The sequence below is a fragment of the Vanessa cardui genome, chromosome 17 (assembly GCF_905220365.1).
Source record: "Vanessa cardui chromosome 17, ilVanCard2.1, whole genome shotgun sequence".
NCBI lineage: Eukaryota > Metazoa > Arthropoda > Insecta > Lepidoptera > Nymphalidae > Vanessa > Vanessa cardui.
In genome coordinates, this window is record NC_061139.1 from 13,466,131 (window position 1) to 13,490,700 (window position 24,570).

Sequence of the window (24,570 nt, forward strand, 5' to 3'; positions counted from 1 at the left end):
CAGAAGGCTCAGCCCCCCAAACAACACCCCCACCGCCCCGCGGCCCGCGCTACTAATTAAATTGTAATTGTATCTTACTCAGATTGATTGACAGATCTCACTTGAATTGATTACATTTGAATTGACAAATCAAACAAATTTACGGAAATCCTAAATATCTTAAAACACACACACATATTTTGGACAAGAGACGTTGGTGTGTAATAAAATACGGATATCAAAGAAATTCTTCTTGTTTCTCTTAAATTTTTACTGCAGAACGAGAAAATTTAACCGTAACAAATTAAAGTTATAAGGTTTGATACGACCCCCTTTAAATATAAATGAAACACACAATAAACAAACGACGAACATGAACAAACGATTAAAACAAAGAAACTTAGAAAACTATATGCCGTAATAACCCAGTAGCTCAGCTCAGGATATTCATAGCGAGGCGGACGAGCGAACGGGCACCCTGATCGTAGGTCACCGCCGCCCATAGGCATTAACGCTATAAGTCTTTTTAAGCATTCCTTACTTCGCCAATGTGCCACCAGCCTTAGGAGCGAAGTCGTTGAGTTCCTTATGCTTGTTACACTGCCTCACTTAGCCTTTTAACCGGAACGCAACACATGTAAAACTTGCTTGACAATAGAATATATTACAAGTAGATGCTACCCACCCAGACATACTTAATAAAATAGAATCAACAGAAATATGTTTGATCGAACGCATGCATTATACATATATGCTCATAATGTACCTATTTGTTAAATAGTATAGCCCTACATACGCTCATAAGGTAAAATAAGATGAGGAGTAGAACGAAGATAGTAGAGTTGACTTCGTACGAGATAATCAAACGTAAAGCGTCTCGGTTCCGAAAGGAAATCAATCAGGCCGTGCCGTGAGCCGCGTCGGTGTCCGAGAGACGTCCGTCACGTACAGCGGTCCCTTCAGAGATACTATTGAGAAAGGATTCTTCTTGATTTATCGGGACAACCTGCTCGCACCGACCTTCGCTTATTATTATCGCAAATGAGCGAGTGCAGTCTAAAAGCTCCTTTATGTTCAGCTTTTAAGGTGCATATTTATGTAATGTACACGCGTATAAAAAGTGTGGCCAGCATTTCGCCGGAATAAGTGAGTTCTGTTGCCCCGGGGACGAAACGGCCTCGACAATGTTTTCTGGGAGCAGCTCGTATGACGTCACGGTTCGATTTATTCCAAACAGTATCACTGATTATTAATTACAGATCATCAATCAAACCGATGAGTGTTGGAGCTTAGCTAGACACAATTAACAAAACTAAAATGATTTAACACTTGATTCAAGTAAATCGCTTGCCTGCATTTTAACGCATTTCTAACCGATTGTAAAACAAAAGATGATTGGAGCGTGTGGAATATGGCAGTTTAGCAACAAAGGCGAATACATTTACGGCATTACAATGGTTAAATTTGTAGTAGTTATAGTCGTGTCGCACCGCTGTCAATTCGTATTACATTCTCTATATTTGTTCACTGGTCATCTAAAAATCATTTAGACTTATTTAGTAATATCATATATGTAGACGTAGGTATATCAGGATATCGATAGATACGTTTATTTAAACACTTGTAAGATGTGATCATTTCTTTCGCAACTAGTAGCGACATCTCTTATCACTACGATAAACTATTTGATTCGCTAGAAACTATTATAAAACTGAATAGTGAAATATATCGTAGGTATTTAAAGAATTTAACCAAAGTTGTAAATAACTTGTAAATATTATAAAATATTAGAAAATAGAAAGAAAGTTCAGTGAAATAAGGAATCATAAAGTAAATTAATCAAAAACATACTTTTTAGTGGACAAAACATTATTTAAGTTTTTTTTTAGTTTCGTAGTTTAGTTTTAATAAATGAAAAATAAATGAAAATAATATAAAGGTTTTTTTATTTTTTTAAAGCGTTTAAATAGACTCAAATTTCTAAAGACGACGCGACTGGTGTGTGAGCTGTCTACCTTAGCGCTATCGATGAGAACATTTCACTCTCGTTACTCCGAAACAATTCCCATCCCTAATGATATCTCAAGCAATACCTATAAGTAGTTCCCTGAGACGAAGCAGAACTCCCCATAAATCCTCGGCGGGAGGGAGGGGGCGCGCATTCGGTAATATTCCTCAGTGATGGACGACTTCCCGTTCTAAGTTCTCGCCTCCATTAGTATATGTCTTCGGAACACGCCTCTGTGCAGTCTTATCCGACTGCCGAGGCAGAAAGATGAGTCATTGTTCTAACTTATTACCGTTTGTGTCCAATTATTACCTTCGTTGAGTTCACGTTTTTATGCTATATGGGATTATATTATGGGATGTTAGCGCAAGCGGCAGACACATTCACTTTCAGATCAGGTATCGAGATGTCTCGTATTTTAATCTAACACTAAAGTTATTAATGAGAACTGTAATGTTTAAAACGATTACTTGTCTGATTATATTTTCATATTTGCCTACTTGATTAGACTAGCAACTCGTGCCGACAGATGGGTTTGCAAAATAAAAATAACATAGAAACGTATGCATCCAGCGCGTAGTGCGCATGATTTTATCCGACAGTTTTAATAATCATCGTTACATTTTAGATAATTTAGACGAACACGAATCTAACTGAAACCTATTAATCTATTGTGCTGAATTGAATCTATATTCTTGCCCTATGTATGTGTTCTCGTAGTCTTAACCAAATTACTACATACGGCTGACAAAACGCTGTTAGCGTAGATTAGTGTTCGCAGCGTTATTTTGTCGCTGTATTCCTGCATAACTGTTTCAGGAAAGGTTTGGAGATAATTCTACCACGCTGCTCCACGCGGGTTGGTCGATACACATGTGGCGGACTTCATCCATCACACGCTGGATACACGCACGCAGCACAAGATAAATTATTATACACACTAATTAAGCACATAAAAACTCAGCAGTACTAGCATGGGTTCGAACCCGCATTCTCCGGTTAAGAAGCCTCTAGGCCATCTAGGCTGCTGTTCATGACCCCCTTCCGTCGCCGATCGATGAACGTGAAATCTGCGACACGGTGAGTGAAATACACGTATACGGACAACTGCATTCATTTCCCGTCAAATTGAATATGGGGGACCGATCCGACCGAACGAAACCGTGCGTCTGAACCAGTTCAAATCCGAGTAAGCAGAATAGTTTTAAAACTGTAATAGTTTGCTACCTAGTCACTTCTGTTACCTGATACGAGGTTAGTAATTCTTTCGTACGCCGATCACAGAGAACAGTTAGTAATGTTCAATCGTAAAATTAAACAAAACAATTTCAGTAAAATAGCTATTAATACAAACATAACATTAATCAATAATTGTTGGAAACATAACTCACAGATAACTCTTACATCCGACGCAGCAAAAATAATTCAATTTGTAATTGGTGATGGAAAAAGTACTCATAAAGCCATATGTACCAGCGCCCGACGGCGAATGTGACTACTAACTTATCTTGTCGGTTTTGCTAATTCTGTCGAAATCAACATTACTTACACGATTTAATCAATAATTACCGATAGATAAACAATTAAATCCCAAAAACAATCTCTGAAACTATATTTGTATAGTTTGAATTGAAATTATATTGAGATCCCATAGAGATACGCGATAAAGAACAGTCGCATTATTTGATTAACAAAATCGTAAACATTTCGTACTTTATTTTCAAAACAACTTTGATATAAATAGAGGTATCACAGTTATATATTCGCATAAATATTTTACAGATAAATAGAAGTGGTTCGCGTTTACTGTGTACATTATTGTTATCAATCGTAAGTTGTGTATCGACATTCGACACCACTCCGAGCCCTCCTCTGCGCAAACTTGTCAGACGCATTCACGACTCCTCTAACATCTCGCGATGGAACCAAACCGACGCAGCATCGTGTGCGAAACTCATTCTTATACCACTCACATAAGGCCTACTGTTGCGAATCGGTAACCATGTGTGCCAAGGGTGCGTAGTGAATCATTTTAATAGTTTACAGAGCTGTGTTTTCAACGCGTTGGGGAATTGACGTTGACGTTACCAAATAAAAACCCCATTTTTATTTTGTGTGTTAGTAAACTAAATATCTCGTGAACTTTGCTGTCTCGTAACATTTTGATAAAACAGATTGTCCTAAAACCATCATTACTATAAAAATAACGAACGTTTGGCAGCTTCCCTCTTTTATTTTCTTGAACATTTAGAGTTAAAGTTCCAAACGCAACGACCGACGTTTATTTATTCATAAGAATCCTAAACATTAATGTTTTCAACTTCAAGTATGAGTATATGAGTTTCGAGCAACGTTCTAATATCCATCCCCTATTTAACCGCCCTCAAAGATGTTATTTTTTAAATTCTATAACCGCACTCACGTTTCTAAATTGAATTCTATTTTTTATCATTTGATGTCAGTCAATCAATCAGTAATAAATTATTAATAAGTAGTAGGAAATAAATATTTATATTGCATCAAAGTAATCGCAACCCTTCTCGAACTTGTTTTACAAACAGTCCTCTGCCCAAAAGTCGCTGAAAGAGATTGCTGCTTTAGCGATAAGGCCGCCTGTTGCATTCATGCTTTTGTTTGATACATATCTAGTTTTAAGTATTGGTGCAAAAAAATAAAAATAATAAATAATAATTGTATATGAGAAAGACTTCTTAATTACCTGTTAATGTTAATCTATGAATTAAAATCGCCATTTTAACATCACACAATCAACATATTATATAAAAACTTGTCAATGTGTCAATTTTAATCTAGAGAAAATAGTAAAGTAACAATTGAAGATTGGACCCCTAATACATTAGTGTTTGTAACAAACAGCTTTCCCTATGTATTCAATGTTTTCAGTGGATTCTATGCCAACAGTGTTATAGTTTTATTATGCACGTGAAAAAGCTATGGTCGCCATTTTGAATTTGGTTTTATTTTGACAACTCTAACATTGAGCGTATCCTCAAGTGCGCCTTCGCTCTGAGCACAGTCGTCGTCCCCTCGTCTCGCGGACACTCGTCGCGTTGGGTTACGGGACGTCGGCCGGGCCGCGCAGATAATCGACTTAACATTTAAATATTTTCTGCAAACTCGTCGAGGTAACTCTTTCAAAACTTTTTTTAGAGATCAATTAGTTAATTCCTTGGTAATATAAAGAGATGAGACTGCAAGTTATATTTCAATAAGACCCTTAAATATACACTTAATCATAAGCTTTACGTCAATTGAACTTTTAATACCAGTTGAGCTTCAATTTAATAATTATGTTTGTTTTGTGAGCTGAAAAAGGAGACAAGGTGTCTTGCCTGAGACAAAAATAACACGAAACATAAAAAATAGATTTATTTCTTATAAGATCTCTTAACATATATTTAATTAGTTATTGACTAACAATAATTTTAGGAACTTGCATAAGCCATGCCAGTGGATCTTTCTCACGCGAGAGCACCGGGTCGTATCAACAATGTAATGTCTGACGTCATCAGTTGTTGGGGAGGATGTAGCCGTCCTCGACCACGGGCTTGACGTCTTTGTCGTCTCCAATCGCGTGGCCCGAATTGGACAAATTCAGCACATTGGTTTGGTGCGAATAGTCCTGTATCTGCTGGTCGCTGTCTTCCTCGTCGAGTAGTTCGTGTAGAAAATTTAAACATTTTCTTTTAAATCGTCTCTGCTTCTTTGCAGGTAATTCTAGGTAATCGCTGTGGATGCCGCGGAAGAATTGAAAGAAGGACGTGTTTTCATCCGGGGAGAATGCCGTTGAGCCGGAGCTGTCTTCGTTATGCGTCGCGGGCGGTTTGTGCTCCAAGCCCGGCGACTGCGACGCGGTGTTCAGCGCGAACCACGGACTGTGGATGAACGGTTTCACGTCGACTGATTCCGAAGTCGTCGACTCGTTGAGGTCCATCTCCAGTAACGTCGGCGCGTACGCCGTGTAAGGCGTAGATCTCCTGAAATAGAACCGTTTTAAATAATATATCCGTTGTAAATTATACATAAACACGACTTGAAACTTAAGGGTCATAAATATGTAAACTGTTTTTACTATTAATTAAAAGAACCTTCTTATAATGTAAATAGTTTTAATTTTACTCGGTAAAAATAGATTCGTATATATTTATAAGAATAATATAAGAAGCTGAATTTTTTATTAAACGATTACGATACAATTGTAACAAAACTAGGAAATATCCCTTTAAATTAATTAAAGTAACCCATGTTATTTTTCTCTCAATACAAAATTTCATTCAAATCCGTTAAGCGCTTCTAGTGTGATTGAGTATTTATAAAGATACATTTAAGGCAAATGACAGCGCCCAGCGCTACCAGTGTTAAATGAAAACATTTCACTGTGTTTGCGACTGGGACACTACTAACTGGTCTACAAATTGTGGTCAGATTCCAAGCATCGGTCTCACATATCGGTCGCCATGTGCTCACGCAGGAACTCCAGCTCGTCCGCGAGGTACCAGCGCGACACCATGCGCCCCTTGCTGGTGCAGGCGCCGTGCATCTCGTTCCGCAGGTGGCGGGAGTACGAGTTTCTGATGTGTGACCATTTCCTTCGCACGTCGGCCACTGCCAAACATAATACACGCATTGTGATAATTATATTTGATTTTTACCAACAGATATATAACTTATTTACAAACGGTATACAACAACAACAGCCTGTAAATTCCCACTGCTGGGCTAAAGGCCTCCTCTCCCGTTGGTGGAATGCACATGTGGCAGAATTTCTATGAAATTTGTCACATGCAGGTTTCCTCACGATGTTTTCCTTCACCGCTGAGCACGAGATGAATTATAAAGACAAATTAAGCACATGAATCAGCGGTGCTTACCTGGGTTCGAACCCGCAATCATCGGTTAAGATGCACGCGTTCTAACTACTGGGCCATCTCGACTCTAACGGTACACTACACATATTATAATAATTGATACAGGAAGTGCGAACTCCTCGTCGACGATTAATTAATAGAATTTAAGTAACTGGACGCAATATCATAATGATAATCTCACGTCTCGTTCTTTAACGATATTATGCCTACTTTGTCATACCTACCTATCTTAGTGAGAATCGTAAAGTATAATGTGACACCTTATCTCAATGCAATAAAAGTGAATTCAATGCCAAGTGATCTATCGCAGCTCCGATCTAGATGTTACTTCGGTTTTTGAAAAATCCTTTGCTGACATTCCAGTTTCGGCATAAGTGTCAACAATTTATTAGTTTTATTGAAAATTGTGCGCAAATACTAAGTACATATGTCATAATAACGGAATTACTTTTGGTGTATAATGATCCTATATCGAATATTGCCTAGAGGTTATGTATGGGTCAAATCTATTTATTGAAATTTAAAACTGTTCTATTTGAACAATCGTTCTGAAAAATGATGACTATCGTCGAGCTGGATATTTTTATTTAAATATTTATTTTGTACGAAAACTGACAATAAATTATAAAGTTTGTGTCTATTCAATTATTCATTTTCACGCGAGAGTCACCGCCGTGTACTGCAGCTCTTACGTCAACAGAGAGACTTGAGTGGACTTTGAGTGTGGAGATTACTCCAAGTCCACGCGAACGGACTCGAGAGAGCAACCGTTTGATAACGAGCATTAGTTGTGATTACATTCATGTAGTTTTAATGCAAGTGGTATGTCAGTGGAACAAACAAAACCAATCAGTATCGAGGAAATTAAAAAGTTATTGATCCTAATATAGGAGTTATAAAAAAAAATTCGTAAACACTTTTTTATAAATATTAGATCTCGTTCTTAGACCAGACTTTAATTCGTCGGTATGTGCTGTATCAGCCATTAGGCTTCAAAGGTCTCAGCCCCTTGAATAACCTAATAAAAAATTAAATCCACTGAGTTTTTCTTCCGAGTAAGTCTCAATTCCAGTACAGCCAGTGCAGACCTAGCGTGAGATTCTGTAGCCCACTGTGCCCACTTACGGTGATGCGCTATACTATTTTGACCCGTGTATCCTATACAATTGTAATTATTATAGTCAATGTCGCTTATCACATTCTGACATTTGACGCTCGCGTCTTATGATGACTAGAGATTATTCTCATAGAACGCTTATATTGAACTTGAGTTGGCTGTCATATCAGGGCAACCAAAGGAATATTACAAAGGTATAGCGCACACTTGCCCACTGTAATGGCTTATTGGGTAATCAAGTCGAGCGATATAATTTTGCTGATATTAATAATGTTAGTACTCTTATACTACTACGATATTTATATTAAACCATGAAGTCACCACCCACCCACGATATAAGAATATAATTAAAATAGTCTTACTAATTTAATAACAACAACAAGAAGAACAACAGCCCGTAAATTTCCCACTGTTGGGCTAAGACCTCCTCTCCCTTTGAAGAGAAGGTTTGGAACAAATTCCAACACGCTGTTCCGATGCGGGTTGGTGGAATAAACATGTGGCACAATTTCGATAAAATTCGACACAGATTTCCTCACGATGTTTTCCTCCACCGCCAAGCTCGAGATGAATTATAAACACCCATTAAGCAAATGCATATTCAGTAGGTTTGAACCCGTAATCATCGGTTAAGATTCAACCGTTCTAACCACTGATCTATTTCGGCTCGCATTCAGTGATGCACTGTAGAAGGTTGTCTATTCGTAGTAAAGGTAGTTTTGACTATAGAAATACCGGGCCACAGTTCGATTAAGTAAAATTAATAGTAAGATGTATTAATATTAAACCAGTAAATCAAACGTATAGCAGTATATATGCATAAATTTTTCATGACATATATACAAATTTAGTATCGAATAATTAATAATATAGTAATAACAATAAAGTATAATAGTCCGTATGGAAAAGTAACGATCTTGGTCCGGTTGACGGGTGCCGGTTTTTTGTCTTTTAGTACGATCTATAATTCCGAAACGTTGTAAGGTTTACATAAGTTTTACATCATAATAAATCATGATTAAAACTTAAGTTTCAAATTCTCGTTCACCTGCTTTAAAACGTTGCACCGTCCAAGATTATCTAAGCTTTCAATTACATTAAAGTAGATACAAGTAGCATAAGTGTGCAACATTATATATGTCTGTGGAAGTTTGTGGATATAACACAACTCTCATGCAACCGTTATATGACATGCACGTCCGGCCGTGGCGGGCTCGCGGCGGTGAGCCGCTATTTCCATATGAACTAGGATGAATTGCATGACAAGAGCAGGATAGCGTACTTCGTATAATTACTTTAAGCTCAAAACTTGAACTGGGCTTAACGTACTATTTTCACATTCTTCGATATAAAACTGTGTTATATAATTTATAAACTCCTAAATTATAGCTTACGTTACAGTAATGCTATATTTTTTTTTATTAAAAAAATACCCAAATGGTGAAAGAATCAAACCCGTAACGCCGACGTACGCGACGCGATTTAATGCAAGCGGACGCCTCATTAACTTTAATGTTATCGTAAGCGTAATGTGCACATATAATTGCATTGTTATTTTATCGGAATTCAAAACAACGCGACTTGTTTTTATCGTGGTACAACGCGAGTTGGCAGCGAGGCGTTAGCATAGCATAGCACAGCACAGCAAGGCACGAGTGATTACCGCTCCAGCCCATCAGCGCGGCGACGTCGTCCCACAGGTTCTTCACCTGCGTGTAGTAGCTGGCCACGGGCATGTTGTTGCGCGCGTACAGCAGCCTCCGCTCGCGCACCAGGCGGATGAGCTTGCGGTCGTCGGCCTGGCTCGAGTCCACCATGCGCCCCACCGCCGCCCCCGCGCCCGCGACCTCGGCCTTCACCTTCACGCACCCGCCGCCCTCCTCCCCGCTCACGACCATCTGTGGCATCCTTACTCTTTGACGCTTCTCCCTCTCCATGTTACAGTTCGGAGCACCTTGCAACGTTCAGGCCATGAGCGAGACGCGATGGCGGCGCACGAAAGTCATTTACCGCGCTCGAAATAGTCGACGAAAACTTTAGATAGTATTTATCGCGATTAGAGACACGTCACTTCGCAACGAGAGCGCGGAACAAACACGGCGACGCGCATAACGGCAAACAGACACGCGCAGCGAGAAGCAAGCGGACACACATGGTCGTCCCGCTCGCACGCGGCCGGCGCGCGCGAGAGAGAGCGGCGCAGTCACGGAGACACGTGAAAAAGCAAGAGCGCAGACGCTCCGTCCGGCTTCGGGCAGCCACTTTTATAAATTCCACATCGTCGGCTATCGATTCGCCTCGGACGAGTAAAGCAGACTCATTTTTTCACCGCTTTTTATTTTCAGTAGTTGTTTTATAAACGTCGTGTTACGTATTTTTAACAGATAGTCGCTGCTCAGATACGAGCAACTTTATCTCCATATGTTATACGATGCAGTCTTATTATCGAATGACCTATTTTTATCTAGAAATTCACAGCAAGAAGTATTATCTTATCGTCATTCAGATCATTTTATAAATATTCATAATATTTTTATGTCGTGAAATTTACAAAAAGACCTAATTATTATATACAAATTGTAATCTCTTATATTGTAATTTTTTTAATTGATAAGAAACCGCCCGATTATGAAATTAATAATAACTATGAAGGATCTCGACAGTCGGTCGACGCGTTAACTCTGATAGCTTTGAGCTATTATTAGGCGTCACAGAATCGATATCTCCGTAGCCGTGGCTCGCGGCATGCGAGTGCCGGAGCCGCTCGAGCCTGACTTGACAAACAACGCAGCACACAAACACACGTTTTTATATTTAATAGATTATCCTCATTGATATTTTATTTTTGTCATATAGGTAAGTCGAGTAACACTATAGTATTACTATAATACTATATTAAAACATTCTGTTCTGGCGTACACGCCCCCTGGAGTTTCACGGACTCACTCATCCTTCAAATCAGTATATTAGCGTGGGGGCAGAATATCTGTCTAGAAGGAGATACCTACTTTACTATAGTTACTTAAAAATAATTATTATTTAAACAAGAGCTACTATATCAAAATTTCGCTATATAAATGTAAGCTTAAATTATTTATACATACATATATATAATATATATAATCTCCCTAAATTCGACGTCTATTGTTTTTGTAGGGGATAAAGTTGACGACGCACTTCGAGCATGTTTATTCCCTCCGCAGTGAGTTACGGGAAAGCCTAGGATTTAGTGCAATTCTTTTTTAGTGTCGCCGTGAACGGTATGCCTTATGGAGCCGTAAAACTAAATTACGGCGCGCCGCCCGGAGAGATGTTTCCCGAAATAATAATATTAACCCACGGATACGGAAGCTGCGTGTTCACATGCGCCCACGTCGCAGGCGCAGGACCTTCGGATATTATAAATAATTAAGAAATTAAATCAAAACGAGTTCTTGGTGTTACAAAGTAAACGGTTACAAAGTATGTTTTGTAGCAATCAGTTGCATCGACGAGGTTCGTTGAAGGGATACCTATCCCTCAACTCTGCGTCTCGAGTCATTCCAGTGTACGCTACGGCAGGTTGGCTAGCAGAAGTGAAGGACATGCTCACTCGTTACACGAACGCGCGGCGCCGCAGGCCACGCTTTACGCATTCGTCATCCGGCGGACCCTCGCAGATTAATTGAATAGATACCTGTCGCGAGCTCCCTTATAATTTTATTAATATCCGCTCCGAGTCGCGCGTTATGGCCGTTTTACGGCAGTTTTTAAAAAGCTCTTAACTTTACAACATTCTCAAAACTTAGGCGATAAATTCGCACTTCCATAAAAGGCACCGAGTTAACTCGGAGGGTGGCGGGTGTGAGGAGCGCGGGGCCGGGAGGGACGTAGTAAAAGTGACGCGATGCGATCTTGAGATTCCGCCCGGAATGCAGGAATCAGCTTTTTATCGTAAATTGGCATCATTTTTACGAGCGCGGCGCTCATCCTCGGGATTGGCAAATTTGAATTTGGGGCATAATTTTAGAGCGCGGGATGTCCCCTGGTGGCATACAAATGGCTCGTTTTAATTGCCCCTCGAACGCGCGACCGGGGAGCCCGCGCCGCGCACTCATTATGCATATGTCACACACTCGCTCTCCCGGCCAGAGGATTACCCTTCTCGGATTATGAGAGTGTCGTTCATTATTCCTAATTTCGAGTTTATTACTAGAAGAAACGTATTAAATTCAAAACACAAAGAAACGAGTCACAATGTATAAGAATAATGAGAGCATAGGCGTTTCGTTGAGTGGCATAAGTATCGCTTCGAACGGTGGTGGCAAATAAGTGCTACTGCAAGTAACATCTGCACGCTGCAGCCGTTTGCGTGAGCACAATGCGCAGCACGAGAGAATAACCCTTCCGCCAGCCCGCGCGTGCTGTTGACGAGCGACGCTATTGTGCCGAGAGCACATGTCACGCCGGCACCGTGTCGCACCTACGGGGCTAACGAGCCGCTAGGTCGAATCTCACCCGCACCCGACACGACAATGCAACAATGCAAACGCATAATCGATAAATAATTTCACAATCGCCGTTCGACGGCGTTTGTTGAATAATACTAATTGTATTTATACGGCCGACATAATTACGAAATGAAAAATCGTTGCTACTTCGCACCGGCCCCGCCGTCACCTCAGGCCGACAGGAGGCGAGAACATTCATAACAAAAAGGCAACGGGTGACAAACGACACCGCGAATACAGAGCGACGGGCCGCAGTACCGCCGACTCACTCACGGGAACTTTCGCTCCAGTGGCGGATTTACCAATAGGCTAAGTACGCTGGAGCCTAGGGCGGCAGATATAGAGGGGCGGCAGATTTCGCTCAAATTGTCTTTATTTTACAGTAGTGAAAAAAACATTATAATTATGTATACACATTACGTCCGTAATCCGTATACTCGTCACTACATAAGGGGTTGCACTGACAGAAATATCACCTAGTTCATAATCATACTAATACTGGGAAAAAAACGATGTAATGAGGACGATAGAAAACAAATCATAAATGTTCAATTTCAGAATAAATTGTGATTTGAACTAAACAAACGTATTGAATTTTAAAAGTGAGTAGGGGCGGCAAATTTGTAAATCCATCAATGTTTCGCTCTCCTGATCAGCTCTCCTCTCTGTGTGTCGGCCGCATAAAAGTGTTTCTCACAAATATCAAATTAATTCAAATTTATTCAAGTAAACTTCACAATGAAGCGTTTTTGAATCGTCAACAATTAAATACTACCACCGTTTCGGAAAGCAGCTTCTAGCGAGAAGAAACGGCAAGAAACTGGCATAGTTGCTCTTTCTAAATAAACAGATATACTATGTTGTTGTAAATGTGCAATTTACAGTCATTAGTGTCCTATGATGGAACCCGAGCCTAACTCCAAGCGTTTCTTTCTAAATAGTAACTCTTTTAATGAATAATATGATTTATTTATTAATTTAGTCTTAAAAATCTTATTAAATTTTGAGAATGGTAAATTTATTATATTTTCCGGTATCTTATTATAGATGCGTATACCATTATATATTTACCGTATGCAAACGGAAACTGGGGGTTACAAGTTTATTCTTATTTCTTGTATTAATAGTATGTATATCATACAGCATTGATGATATATTTTATTTATATTCTTTTGTATAAACATTATATTATCATAAATATATTGTGAAGCAGCTGTTAATACACCAATATCTTTGAATTTCTCGCGTAATGATGTCCTAGAGCGAATATTGTAAATAGATCTGATAGCTCTTTTCTATAGAATAAAAACAACTTCAATGTCTGCTGCATTATCCCATAACAACATTCCATATGACATAAGACTGTGAAAATTACTAAAACAAACTAGTCTAGCAGTACTTATGTCCGTGAGTTTTCTAATTATTTTTATTGCATAAATGACACTACTTAGTTTCCTTGCTAGGGCATACAAAAGGGTGCCCCACTGCAGGTTGGAGACAAGGGTTATCCCTAAAAAGACCGTTGACTCAACAAACTCAAAACAAAATAACACATGATGATAGTTTAGTCACTAGCTTTTCTAATTGCACTTTGTATGCACAAATTTTTATTGATAATATGAAACCAGTAGCTAAGTCAACATTATATTACCTCGTTAATTGTTTACCGACAAAGGGTATTCAGCTTAAGGACGGCAAACGGGGTTGGTGATGCCTACTACGGCCGGTGATTACTGCGAGGGCGCTGTCGACATTCGACAGCCGACTTTACATGCGAGTAATGATCTCGCGATGACTTGCAGCGCGCTCTCACGCCTGGCTTGAAACCCTCAGAGTAATTCACTGATGGAGACGAGAAAAAGTCGATAACATTTTTCATGGGTGCCGTGTGCGGCGCACAGCGATAGGCCGCCTCTGAAAAATGGGCGCCGATATGTACGCGACGTACATATGTTATCCATTCTATGCAAACTATTTTGTGGCATGTGTTGTGAAAATTGTGACTGCTTCAGGCCGACTACCATTTGACGATTGAAGCTCATATATATGATATTTATTTATATCTTTTGACGATATGAGTGTCCCCGTCAACGAGTACCGTTATGATTATTTCGTCTTGATTAACCGACTATGTATCAGGATAATGGAAAACCTATCCTTCAATAATAGAAATCCTCTAATTTATACAAAGGGGACAACGCTTTCTAACTCAAGCAACTGCCTTTCCGGCTGTGAAAACAAGAATTAATTATTTTAATTGCATTAAGCTTAGATTGTAAGCTCAACATTCAGGGACAAATTTATAATAATGAATATTAATATTGTGAATATTTTATACATTTAATATTATTATCAGCACGAATCAATCCTGGCCGTAAGATAGAACACACAAAATTAGTAAAATTTTGCAAATTTGTAAGGGAGCACACTTACAACGAATTTATTTTATACGATAATGATATAATAAAACCAGAATACATTATTTTCTCATATCTTAAAATGTCTTTAGTAAAGTAATTATGTACTTCATTTATTATATAGAAGAGTGGTAGAATCAAGTTCATAGATTGGACACTTTTATAAGGATTAGCGATGCGGTACGTCTCGATTTTTTTAACGATTGTTATGAGATTATAAAATGTAAACGGTAGTTTTTATTTTATATACTTATTATATTTAAGTGTGTGTACAATTATTGGAACAAAAATTATCGAAAACTGGACGATCTATACGCACAACTTTATGAGACGAACTAAAACTCAAACTAGTTATAGCCAATATATATAATAAATATCTCAAATTAGTAAGAAAAAACATCTATCTGTGATACTGTGCAAAGAAAACTAACTTGCGAAGGTGGATATAAACGCCTTACCTCCTATTTTATTTGACTCCTTTAAACATCACCCCATCTGTTAAAAACTTAGGCATTCTAATAGATAATTCCCTTTCTTGGACTCCACAAATTGCAGAGGTAAGTCGTAAATTGTTTGCTGCAATAGGGCGGTTACGAAAATGGAAAAACCTTCTCTCCATAAATATTAAGAAATCCTTAGCCAATGCTCTTCTCTTGCCAATACTAGATTATGCAGATCAATGCTACTTGGATTTAACCGAAATTCAACTCGACAAACTAGAGCGATTGCAAAACCTGTGCATAAGATTTATTTTCGGTTTACGAAAATATGATCATGTCTCTTCCTTCCGTCTACAACTTAAGTGGATTCCTATAAGACTCCGTCGTAACTTTCACATTCTCCTTCTTCTTTACACTATCCTTTACAATCCTCTTTCTCCTTCCTATTTAAAAGCGTCTTTCTGTTTTCTCGGCTCAGACCAAACACATAGCCTTGGTCTCCGTTCACGGAATGACAATCGCCTTAAGTTACCGACTTGTCATTCCAACTATTATAGCAATTCCTTCACAGCTAAATCTGCCAAGCCAGTCAGAATCTATAAACTCCTTTAAAAATCGTTTATTCAATTATTATTTACGTAAAGTTGATGATCTTTAAATTTATAGTGCATTATATGTATGTCTTAAATTCATTTTGTATATATTATAAGTATATGTATTTAGTATATTTGTATGTATTTATTCGTATATGTATGTATATGTATGTATGTATGTAGTTAGGTTTTTATAATTGCTTGGATTACCTTCGTTTCGCTTATTATTATTTGCACTACCCATATATTTTGACTTTGCTTCTTTCACTACGGGTTGTCTGGTAGAGATTGCTTATAGCAATAAGACCGCCCTTGTACACCACTTTCTTTTCCTTATATTTGTTATTACTGGTTTTTTTTACTGTTAATGTTTGTGTGCAATAAAGTTTTTATCTATCTATCTATCTATAACATTAGTTTTTATGTTATAATGAAATTTAACATAATCGGTGAAAAGCATACATCGATGTCATTCTAATTATCATGGATTTCGTGAAAGCGGCGCGGACGCCATATCAGAGATAAATAAACAACTTAAATTATCCAAAACGGTTTAAGGCGTCTCCGAGTAATCGATGGAAATAACGAAGACGTAATAAAGAATACAAAAAGTGAAAAGTAAATCACAAGAATCTCTTTCTTTTGAAGTCCAATAAATCTCCGGACTTATTTTAATACAAACCCTTAATCCATTTTCTCATTTAAGATCACCTCCGAAAATAGTGGCCGCGTCGCTCCGGGTGCAACTCTATCTTGATTTATGGAGCAATTAAGGAACTCGCAACCAATTTTTTGTCTTTCCGTTTGCGAGCGCCCGTTGATTATTACTTACCGTCATATAAATAAAACAACGCCACCCCTCGCCTCCTTCACTCCTTCGACAGTTCCTGCCATCCGTCGACGCTGAACAATACAAAGTAATTCAAAAGCAGGACCTGATTAAACATCGGCACATAAAAATGAATGCCTTCGATTGATTCCGTCTCCCGACGATCGCGTTATATTTTCTGATCTTGGTTGCTAAAGCCTCTGAGTGAAATACATTCATTGTTTTTATAAAAGTATTAAGTTGTGAAGTATGATTTCCTGGAGACGACGGTTTTGTCGCGTCACGACTAATGCAGTCTGCCATTTTTTTTACCGAAGAAGGGCCGGAAACTAAAAAGTGTGTCGTTCTGATTCTGCGAAGCCCGGTATTTCTGTGCACCCACGCACACCACCGAAGCGAACATATGTTTCCTTTGACAGAAAACAGCTGGTGCCTATACAGGGAACTCTTAACGGTTGTATCTTTGACATAGTTCTGAGTAATAAGGATGGTAATGGCGTGAAGAAACAGCCCTCGCGATCAGCTGATCGTGTTGCGTGACGCAGGCGCAGTTTACGAGCGCGTGACGTAAACAGGATACGAGCTAGTCAAAGGCGGCGACGTCGGCGCGGGCGCAGCACGGAGTCCTATTTATTATTACGGCTACCTGCCACGCTCGCTATTATTGTATATCCGTCCGCCTCATACCTGACTCGTTATTACTAATATTAAGACTGCCTTTCAATACTCGAAAATCCCTCAACAGTTCCTTTGTTACAGAACAGTTACAAGTGCAAGCCTTTTCGAAGTGAGTTTATAAAGTAAAACACCCACAAAGAACAATAAATTATTTATCATTTCAACAACATAGTAACAATGAAAATCGTGCCCACTGTTCACTGAAAGTAAGGAAGGTAATAAAGAAAGAGTCGTTTGTTTATTGATTTGATCATTATAACTTCATCATCTAAATTAATTCCTCCTCTTCGTCTGCGCTTACGAGGGCTGCAGGGCCGTGAAAACAACTGAAACGCACTTGACCTTCACATGTTAACTAATATTTTCTTTGTGAGTTCCAAATAGCGAGAGAAATCTGATCTTGAAACCATTAAGACATTACATTTACATTGCCCAATGACCTCGGTGAATCGGTCTTTGTGCGAGTATCACCAACCGACTGACGACCTTACAGAAAATTAGGTAAGAATACAGACGTGCATTGACTGTTTAATGGAACAGGCTTTATACAATATATAATAATACAATAATAAAACACTAAGATCAAAAAATAATTCCCCTTTCAGATCTCTCCTCTTCATTCCTTTGGTTATATTTTCTAACAAGACTCCTACACTATTCAAAAACATTAAAATAAACTTTATTCAAGTAGGCTTTTACAAGCACTTTTGAATCGTCAGTGAAGCTACCACCGGTTCGGAAAGGAGATTCTATCGAGAAGAACCGGTAAGAAATTCAGTAGTTACTCTTTTTCAACATTTAAAAAATACAATGTATCCTGCCTGGAAGTCAACAGCTATTAATTCCAAGCTTTTTATCGTCTACAAAATCTGGTATCGAATAATATGCCTTTTTTACCAGGGTATTTTTTATATTAATTTTATTATAAACGATTTAAATTTACGAAATGGCAAAGTTAAAAATGTCTGCGGAATTTTATTATAGAAACGGATACCTTGCTCAAGAAAGATTAATTGACTTTGCGGAGTCGGAAACTTGGCGTTATAGGCTTATCCTTACTCTTAGTGCACATACAATGATATCACATTATCAAAGTGATCAATGTTACTGTGTATATACATGATATCGTTGTAAATAGATTGCGACGCAACAGTGAGTATTCCTACTTTGTTAAAAACATCCCGAAGAGAGTCTTATTAATAAAGTATGTATTTAAAGATAAACTATGTATTATAAAGGAATAAATATATATTATAGAACAGAAAAGAAAGGATATTTGGATTAGTGTTGAAGATGAAGAACACTGGCCCGTCGTCGTACCAATACATTTCCGTGTCCGATTCTTCTTTCTATGAGCTCATAGACACCTCTAAACAATCTTTATTATGGTTACGTCATACGTTGTAATCTTTTCTATTACTTATTATAAAGTTGAAAAAATTGTATTTTTGTGTGTGTGCATGTAATAAATAAACTCAAAATCTACTGTACCGATTTAAAATGCTTTCACCATTGGAATGCTACATTTACCATGAGTAACTTAGACTATATTTATTGCTAGAAAAGATTGGGGATTACTAAAACTTAAGTAACGTAACCCAAGGTGTAAAAAAGTGCCCAAAATGTCTTCCGTCGCATGCCATACATAAAACAAAAATATATTCTACCTTATTAAAGAAAATATCAATATCTACAAAAACTTCTCGATACTATTTATGTCCAACTGTTATAATATAGTTACACATGTCACAAAAACTGCTTTTTACTTTATAAAAGTTTATAAAAATACCGACGAAAGTTAGACCATGATATTCATACCTACTTATTTTTAAATCCTTACCCAAATAAATCATAATGTTTGCAAGAATGTTTAAGTTCACATAGAGTATACATTTTGAATTGTTAAAATCAGCCATCAGGTACAGTCACTCGGGGTAACTTTAGCCCAGTCAGGACACTTTTTGTAGAAAAAAAATCGTTTTAATTTGTATACTGCTCTCCAAGTAATATAATATCAGTGGGATTGAACCATTGCTGTGTAAAATTTGCAACCGATTTTGATTTTAGTTAAATGCAGGCAAGGAAAATTTTGCGATTTTAGGCTGGGCCAAAGTTTTGCGGATACTTGGGTAACTTTGTACCATGTATGTCTGGATCTGGATTTCACTACGTATGTTTTAATTTCAGGATTATGGGTAACTTTAACCTCGTAATTTAGAGCTAGGAAGAAGCAAACTTACGCCATAGACAATAAAAACATAACAGAAAGGTTAGGGTTGCCATAAAATTAACTAAAAAATGTACATAAGTGTATTTTTTTACTGACCCTTGAGAAACAAGGTTTTTTAATAAAAAAAAAAAATGTGCTTAAATCAACCTAAATCTAAAATTAGAAATACAATATCTTAGTAACAGGAGAAAACAAATACCTTAATCAACAGGAAATAACATAAGAAAGTAGTTGTGAAAGATGCTGAAACTTATAGGTTAATTTCCCCATTCCATGTATAAAAAGTCATCATGTATTTCGTAGTATCCCCTTTTCTATATACTTCTAAATACTTCACAACATCTTTTTTGTTACAATTCAGAAAATCAGGTTTAGATGGCCATTTCCACCCATCTGAAGCTTTTTGCATTACGGAAATCTTTAGGTTCTGTCCCAGGCTCTTGATGACCTTACCAGGAAACAGACACTCTTCGTAACTCACAATACAAAAAGATTCATTGCCCTGTTGACCTGTTTGATTGGTTGTATCTTTGTGTGGGCCAATGTTTTACTGAAGGCCAAAGTTACCCAGACTGACATTACTCCGTTTAATAGGTATTATAAATTAAATAAGTCATTGAAATAAAAAATAAAATTATCTCTCTCCCTAAGCGTTAACTACGTCAGATAAATAAAAACGATAAACAAACTCAGATTGTAAGTATAAATAAATAATGTAATGCATTTGAGAAAAAAAATATAAATAAAAAAAACAAATTCGTATGGCAGCTGTGCGAAGCTGGGACGGGCGGGCCGCTAGTGAGATATCTAGACACATCGATTGAAGATGAGTTGAGTTTATACGACAGTTTACTTTTTCACTTTAACTTCACTTTCCCGCTCTCTCGCCAAACTAATTTTATGAGTTTTATTTGTTTTATATAGTGTAACGTGTAATAACGTATAAATCAAATTTGAGCTTTACACGAGTGGTGTAATTTGTACATTTTCAAATTCACACAATGTGATCAATCATTTTAATAATAAAAATAAACTTTTCCTAAATGCAATAAGAGCCGACGTTTTTAAATTATTACTTTATTTCCGAAGATATGGTATATAAAATAAGATAAAAAGATTTACATTACCATGTTACAAACTATTTTCGTTATCGGGTTTTGTAAAATAATACGAGGTTCTATTTTATATGAAGTTTTTATTGTGATATTTTATTGGAAGTCTATGTCATGTTTGTATAAAAATAAAAATTACACACATTCCAGTATTCCCTTAGCTACGATATAAACTTAACCTAACCGTTACACTCGCAGGAAAGTAAATCAGTCGATTGATGTCCTAGAAGATGCTGGGACAGACTCGCCGACAGTGCGTCTGCGGCGCCCTCTGTCGGACGCGCTGCGAACAGCGGCACATCAAAACATTTTATTATAAATCAAGCGCACAGGATGCTTTTGTCAAGAGACAGAAACTCGGAATTTCTGTCGTTTGTGCAAACATCGCGCAGTGCTAACTCATACCCTGTGTCAACAGGAAGGATACGTTTTATACTCGGAAGTGAAGGAGCCTCAACAGCCAAATATTTGGGGGCGCATACTATTAACAGTACTTAAACTATAAGTGATTAGACATCTCACAAAACCACTAGTCAAGGACCTATCCACACTGGACGTCTTCGTTATAAGCGTATACTATCTGGTCTCGTTACTTCCCTATGCTATATACTAGTGCGTATGTACAGCCGACCGAGTCGGGCCTAACTTAACGTCAACAATACTGCTTAGCGGTAAACGGAACACCGAGGCCGTCGCGCACCAGACTCGCACCCACTAGTATGTCCAAACGAAAGCGGAATGTCTCCCGCTCGCCACCCTACGAGGGATAGGCGTCGGAGGCGTAGCGTGCGTAGTTGGCATAGTGTGCGTAGTAGAGGTAGAGCGCGGCGCGGGCGGCGGCTCAGGAGGGCTTCCGGTCCTCGTCGTCGGCCTCGCCCGCCTCGCCCGCCTCGCCGGCCTCGCTGCTGGACGAGCTGCCGGCCCCTCGCGCCCACAGGCTGGCGTAGCTCTGCTGCTCCGCGATGAGCGCCTCCTCCGCCTCGATCACGGCGTCGAAGAGCGTCTTCTTGATCTTGATCTGGACCGGGTAGGGGAAGCGCTTCGTCGACTGGCACATGCTGTTGAAGAAGATGTCGAGCGGGTCGGGCACGGCCGGCGGCAGGCGGTCCCTCTTGCGCTCCTGGTAGTGCGCGTCGGTGAACTGGCGCTTGCTCTGCGCCTTGCAGAGGTAGTCCAACTTCCTGTCGATGACGGTGAGGCGCTCGACGCTTTTGCGCTTGGGCGACGATTCTGGTTCCGAATCGGAGTCGTCGGTGGAATGCGCGTCGCCGTTGTGCGCATGCGCGGAGGAGTCCTGCGCCGGCGGCGGCGCGTACTGCGGCGACTCCGCTGGCTTCTTGCGCACGCTCATGTGCGGCTGCAGGAACTGCATGAGTCCCATGTACTTCCAGGGGTACACTTTCTTAGCGGGGTTCCCGGGGTCCTTGGCCAACATCTCGCTCTGTCGCTTCAGCGCGTCGCGATAGCTGTCGCGGAGCTTCTTCCATTTTAGTTTTACTTCTTTCACTAAAAAAGAAATAAGGATTCGATTAAAAATAATATATAAATATTCATAATAAGCAGAGACACACATGAATCTATCATTCTGTCCGTCAAGCGCGCGTGGTTGCTGTTTTTACATTTAAAACCGAAATCCACGTAAACAGCAATCGTAGTCCGACGATAAGGATTTCACTTTCGTTTCTAAATATAGCAATAAATATTAAGACGGCAGAATACATAATGTCTGCCCGCTGGAGATGCAGCGGTGACGCGCGCCCGCCGAACCATGCAATGACCTAACAAGCCAATGCAATATACAATACGCTTTTATTTTGTTTGTTATTTGTTGCTAATCTGACCCGAGTCACTATTTGAAGTGAAAAAATATTAATTACACTTCACAATTTGGACATGGTTTTCAGTTTTATATACGGTAATTGCTTTAGAAAATTTACTGTTTTTAAAGATGCCATTCCTTTTACATGAGAAATAGGTTTATCATAAAACTAATCATATGAACTACGGAGCAGGTTTGGCGCTTGACAGTAATTAAGCTTACTTATTAGAAATGCAATTTCAAAATGTTCTGTGTAAAGGAAAAATATGTTAGACGACGTGTTTATATATCGTATCGATATCAAGCGACGATTCAGAGCAGAATTAATTACAAATTCAAGACATAAATACATTAGGTACATATATCGGTAAAACTGAATTGTTATTTTATAATTTCAAGACAATTCAGTACACACAACAATATTTTGACATAATAATGTAATTAATGTCGAGGCTACACTAACTACAGCTCGAAGTCTAAAATTAAAATGAATTTCGCAAATGTGAAATTTATTGTAAATATAATTAAGTATACGCTTGTAATCAATTAACGCCATTATACATGCGCGGCACACGCGTGCGAGCGAGTGCTATCGATACAAATCACATTAATTTATATTCTTTGTGAGTATTCCTTGAAAGTATTATTTACCGTAATGAAAACTATAGGTAAGTATTTACCCGGCATATTATTTAGAAAGCGGCCCGGCTATAAAAAGCAACGAATCTAATTAGTTGATACAACGCGAATACAATGAATGCAGCCGGCGGCCGGCAGCGTCGCACCGCGCACCACGAGCGCGCCGCCGACGCCGCCGGGGCCGGCGGGCGGGGCGCGGCGGGGCGGCGGGGCGGCGGCGCGGGGGCGCGGCGGGGGGGCAGGGGGCGCCGCACGCGGCCGGCGCGGCACTGCGCGAGGCACGCCACCGAACGACGCTCTCACCTGACGACAGATCCGTCTCCTTCATCACCTCCGCCCAGGCGGCGTCCTTCAGCTCCTGGTCGCGATACTCGATGGCGGTCGTGTTCCACAGGCAGGGGTACTTGCGCACGGTCTCTATGAAGTGCTCCATCTCCATGGCGCGGCGCGTGGCGAGGCGGCGAGGCGGCGAGGCGGCGGCGGCGGACTCCGGGCGCGGACTGAGCGGGGCCGCTGGGCCCGAGCGGACGCGGCCGCCGCTGCCGGCCCCTCCGCCGACCCGCGCCGCGCGCCGCCTCACTGCCTCTGCCTCGACCCCGCAGCCCGGCGCCCGGCGCCCGCCGGCCGAGTCGCATACCAGCCGACGACGTTTCTTCGCGGTCCTTTATTTCATTTTGCGATACCGGACGCGGATAATTTATTTTGAATCGAAGAGGAGAATAAAAGACGCGCGGTACAAGTACACACGTAATAGACCTCAGCGGAGCTCGCACGGCGGACGTTATTCTAATTATTGCATTTCATCGATTAGATCACATTTAGCGAAAAGGCCGATTGAGGTCTGCGATCTGATTGCAACCGATGCGCACAACGTCACGCGGCGGCGCTTCCTGTTGTCCTGTTTATTTGATTACATTACTAAATTATTCTATTAATAATGTCTTTAGAATATAACAACGTTGCAATACGCGACCACAATGCGCTCGAAACAATAACAAAATACGAGTAGGTATACTCAGCTCGGCGCTCGCAGTACCCGCTCGCGCAAATAGCAAGAGTACCCTACGAGTACTCCATATCAGTAGAACGCATGTTAGCGACTACGTTACACCGCCGATATGTTTTATACTACATATTAGTGTATAGTGTACGGTAGTGTTATATCTCACTAGGTACGCGTACAGCACTATTTATCAGTATGATAAAGCAATCAATTACGAGTTCATTTATCATTTAACTGTAAAAATTAGAACTTACATTAATTAATATGATTAAATAGGTACTTCCGTTGTCATTTAATAAGAACGTTGTATTTGGGGACAAAAGGCGA

General features: G+C 39.5%; 2 protein-coding genes across 3 annotated transcripts; both read right to left on the minus strand.

The window, feature by feature from the left end:
- Positions 1-5,359: 5,359 nt before the first annotated feature.
- Positions 5,360-10,413, minus strand: LOC124537085. The gene is made up of 3 exons (XM_047113800.1): positions 9,657-10,413; positions 6,454-6,613; positions 5,360-5,985 (listed from the first exon to the last, which is right to left on the minus strand). The coding sequence occupies exons 1-3, from the start codon at positions 9,928-9,930 to the stop codon at positions 5,517-5,519; spliced, it is 903 nt and encodes a 300-aa protein (XP_046969756.1). The 5' UTR covers positions 9,931-10,413; the 3' UTR covers positions 5,360-5,516.
- Positions 10,414-20,851: 10,438 nt separating this feature from the next.
- Positions 20,852-23,764, minus strand: LOC124537001. Of its 2 annotated transcripts, none has more exons than XM_047113704.1 (2): positions 23,544-23,764; positions 20,852-22,288 (listed from the first exon to the last, which is right to left on the minus strand). In XM_047113704.1, the coding sequence occupies exons 1-2, from the start codon at positions 23,677-23,679 to the stop codon at positions 21,624-21,626; spliced, it is 801 nt and encodes a 266-aa protein (XP_046969660.1). In that variant the 5' UTR covers positions 23,680-23,764; the 3' UTR covers positions 20,852-21,623. The 2 variants fall into 2 exon arrangements, with proteins under 2 accessions (XP_046969660.1, XP_046969661.1); XM_047113705.1 differs by lacking the exon at positions 23,544-23,764 and adding an exon at positions 23,282-23,394.
- Between the last annotated feature and the right edge of the window lie 806 nt (positions 23,765-24,570).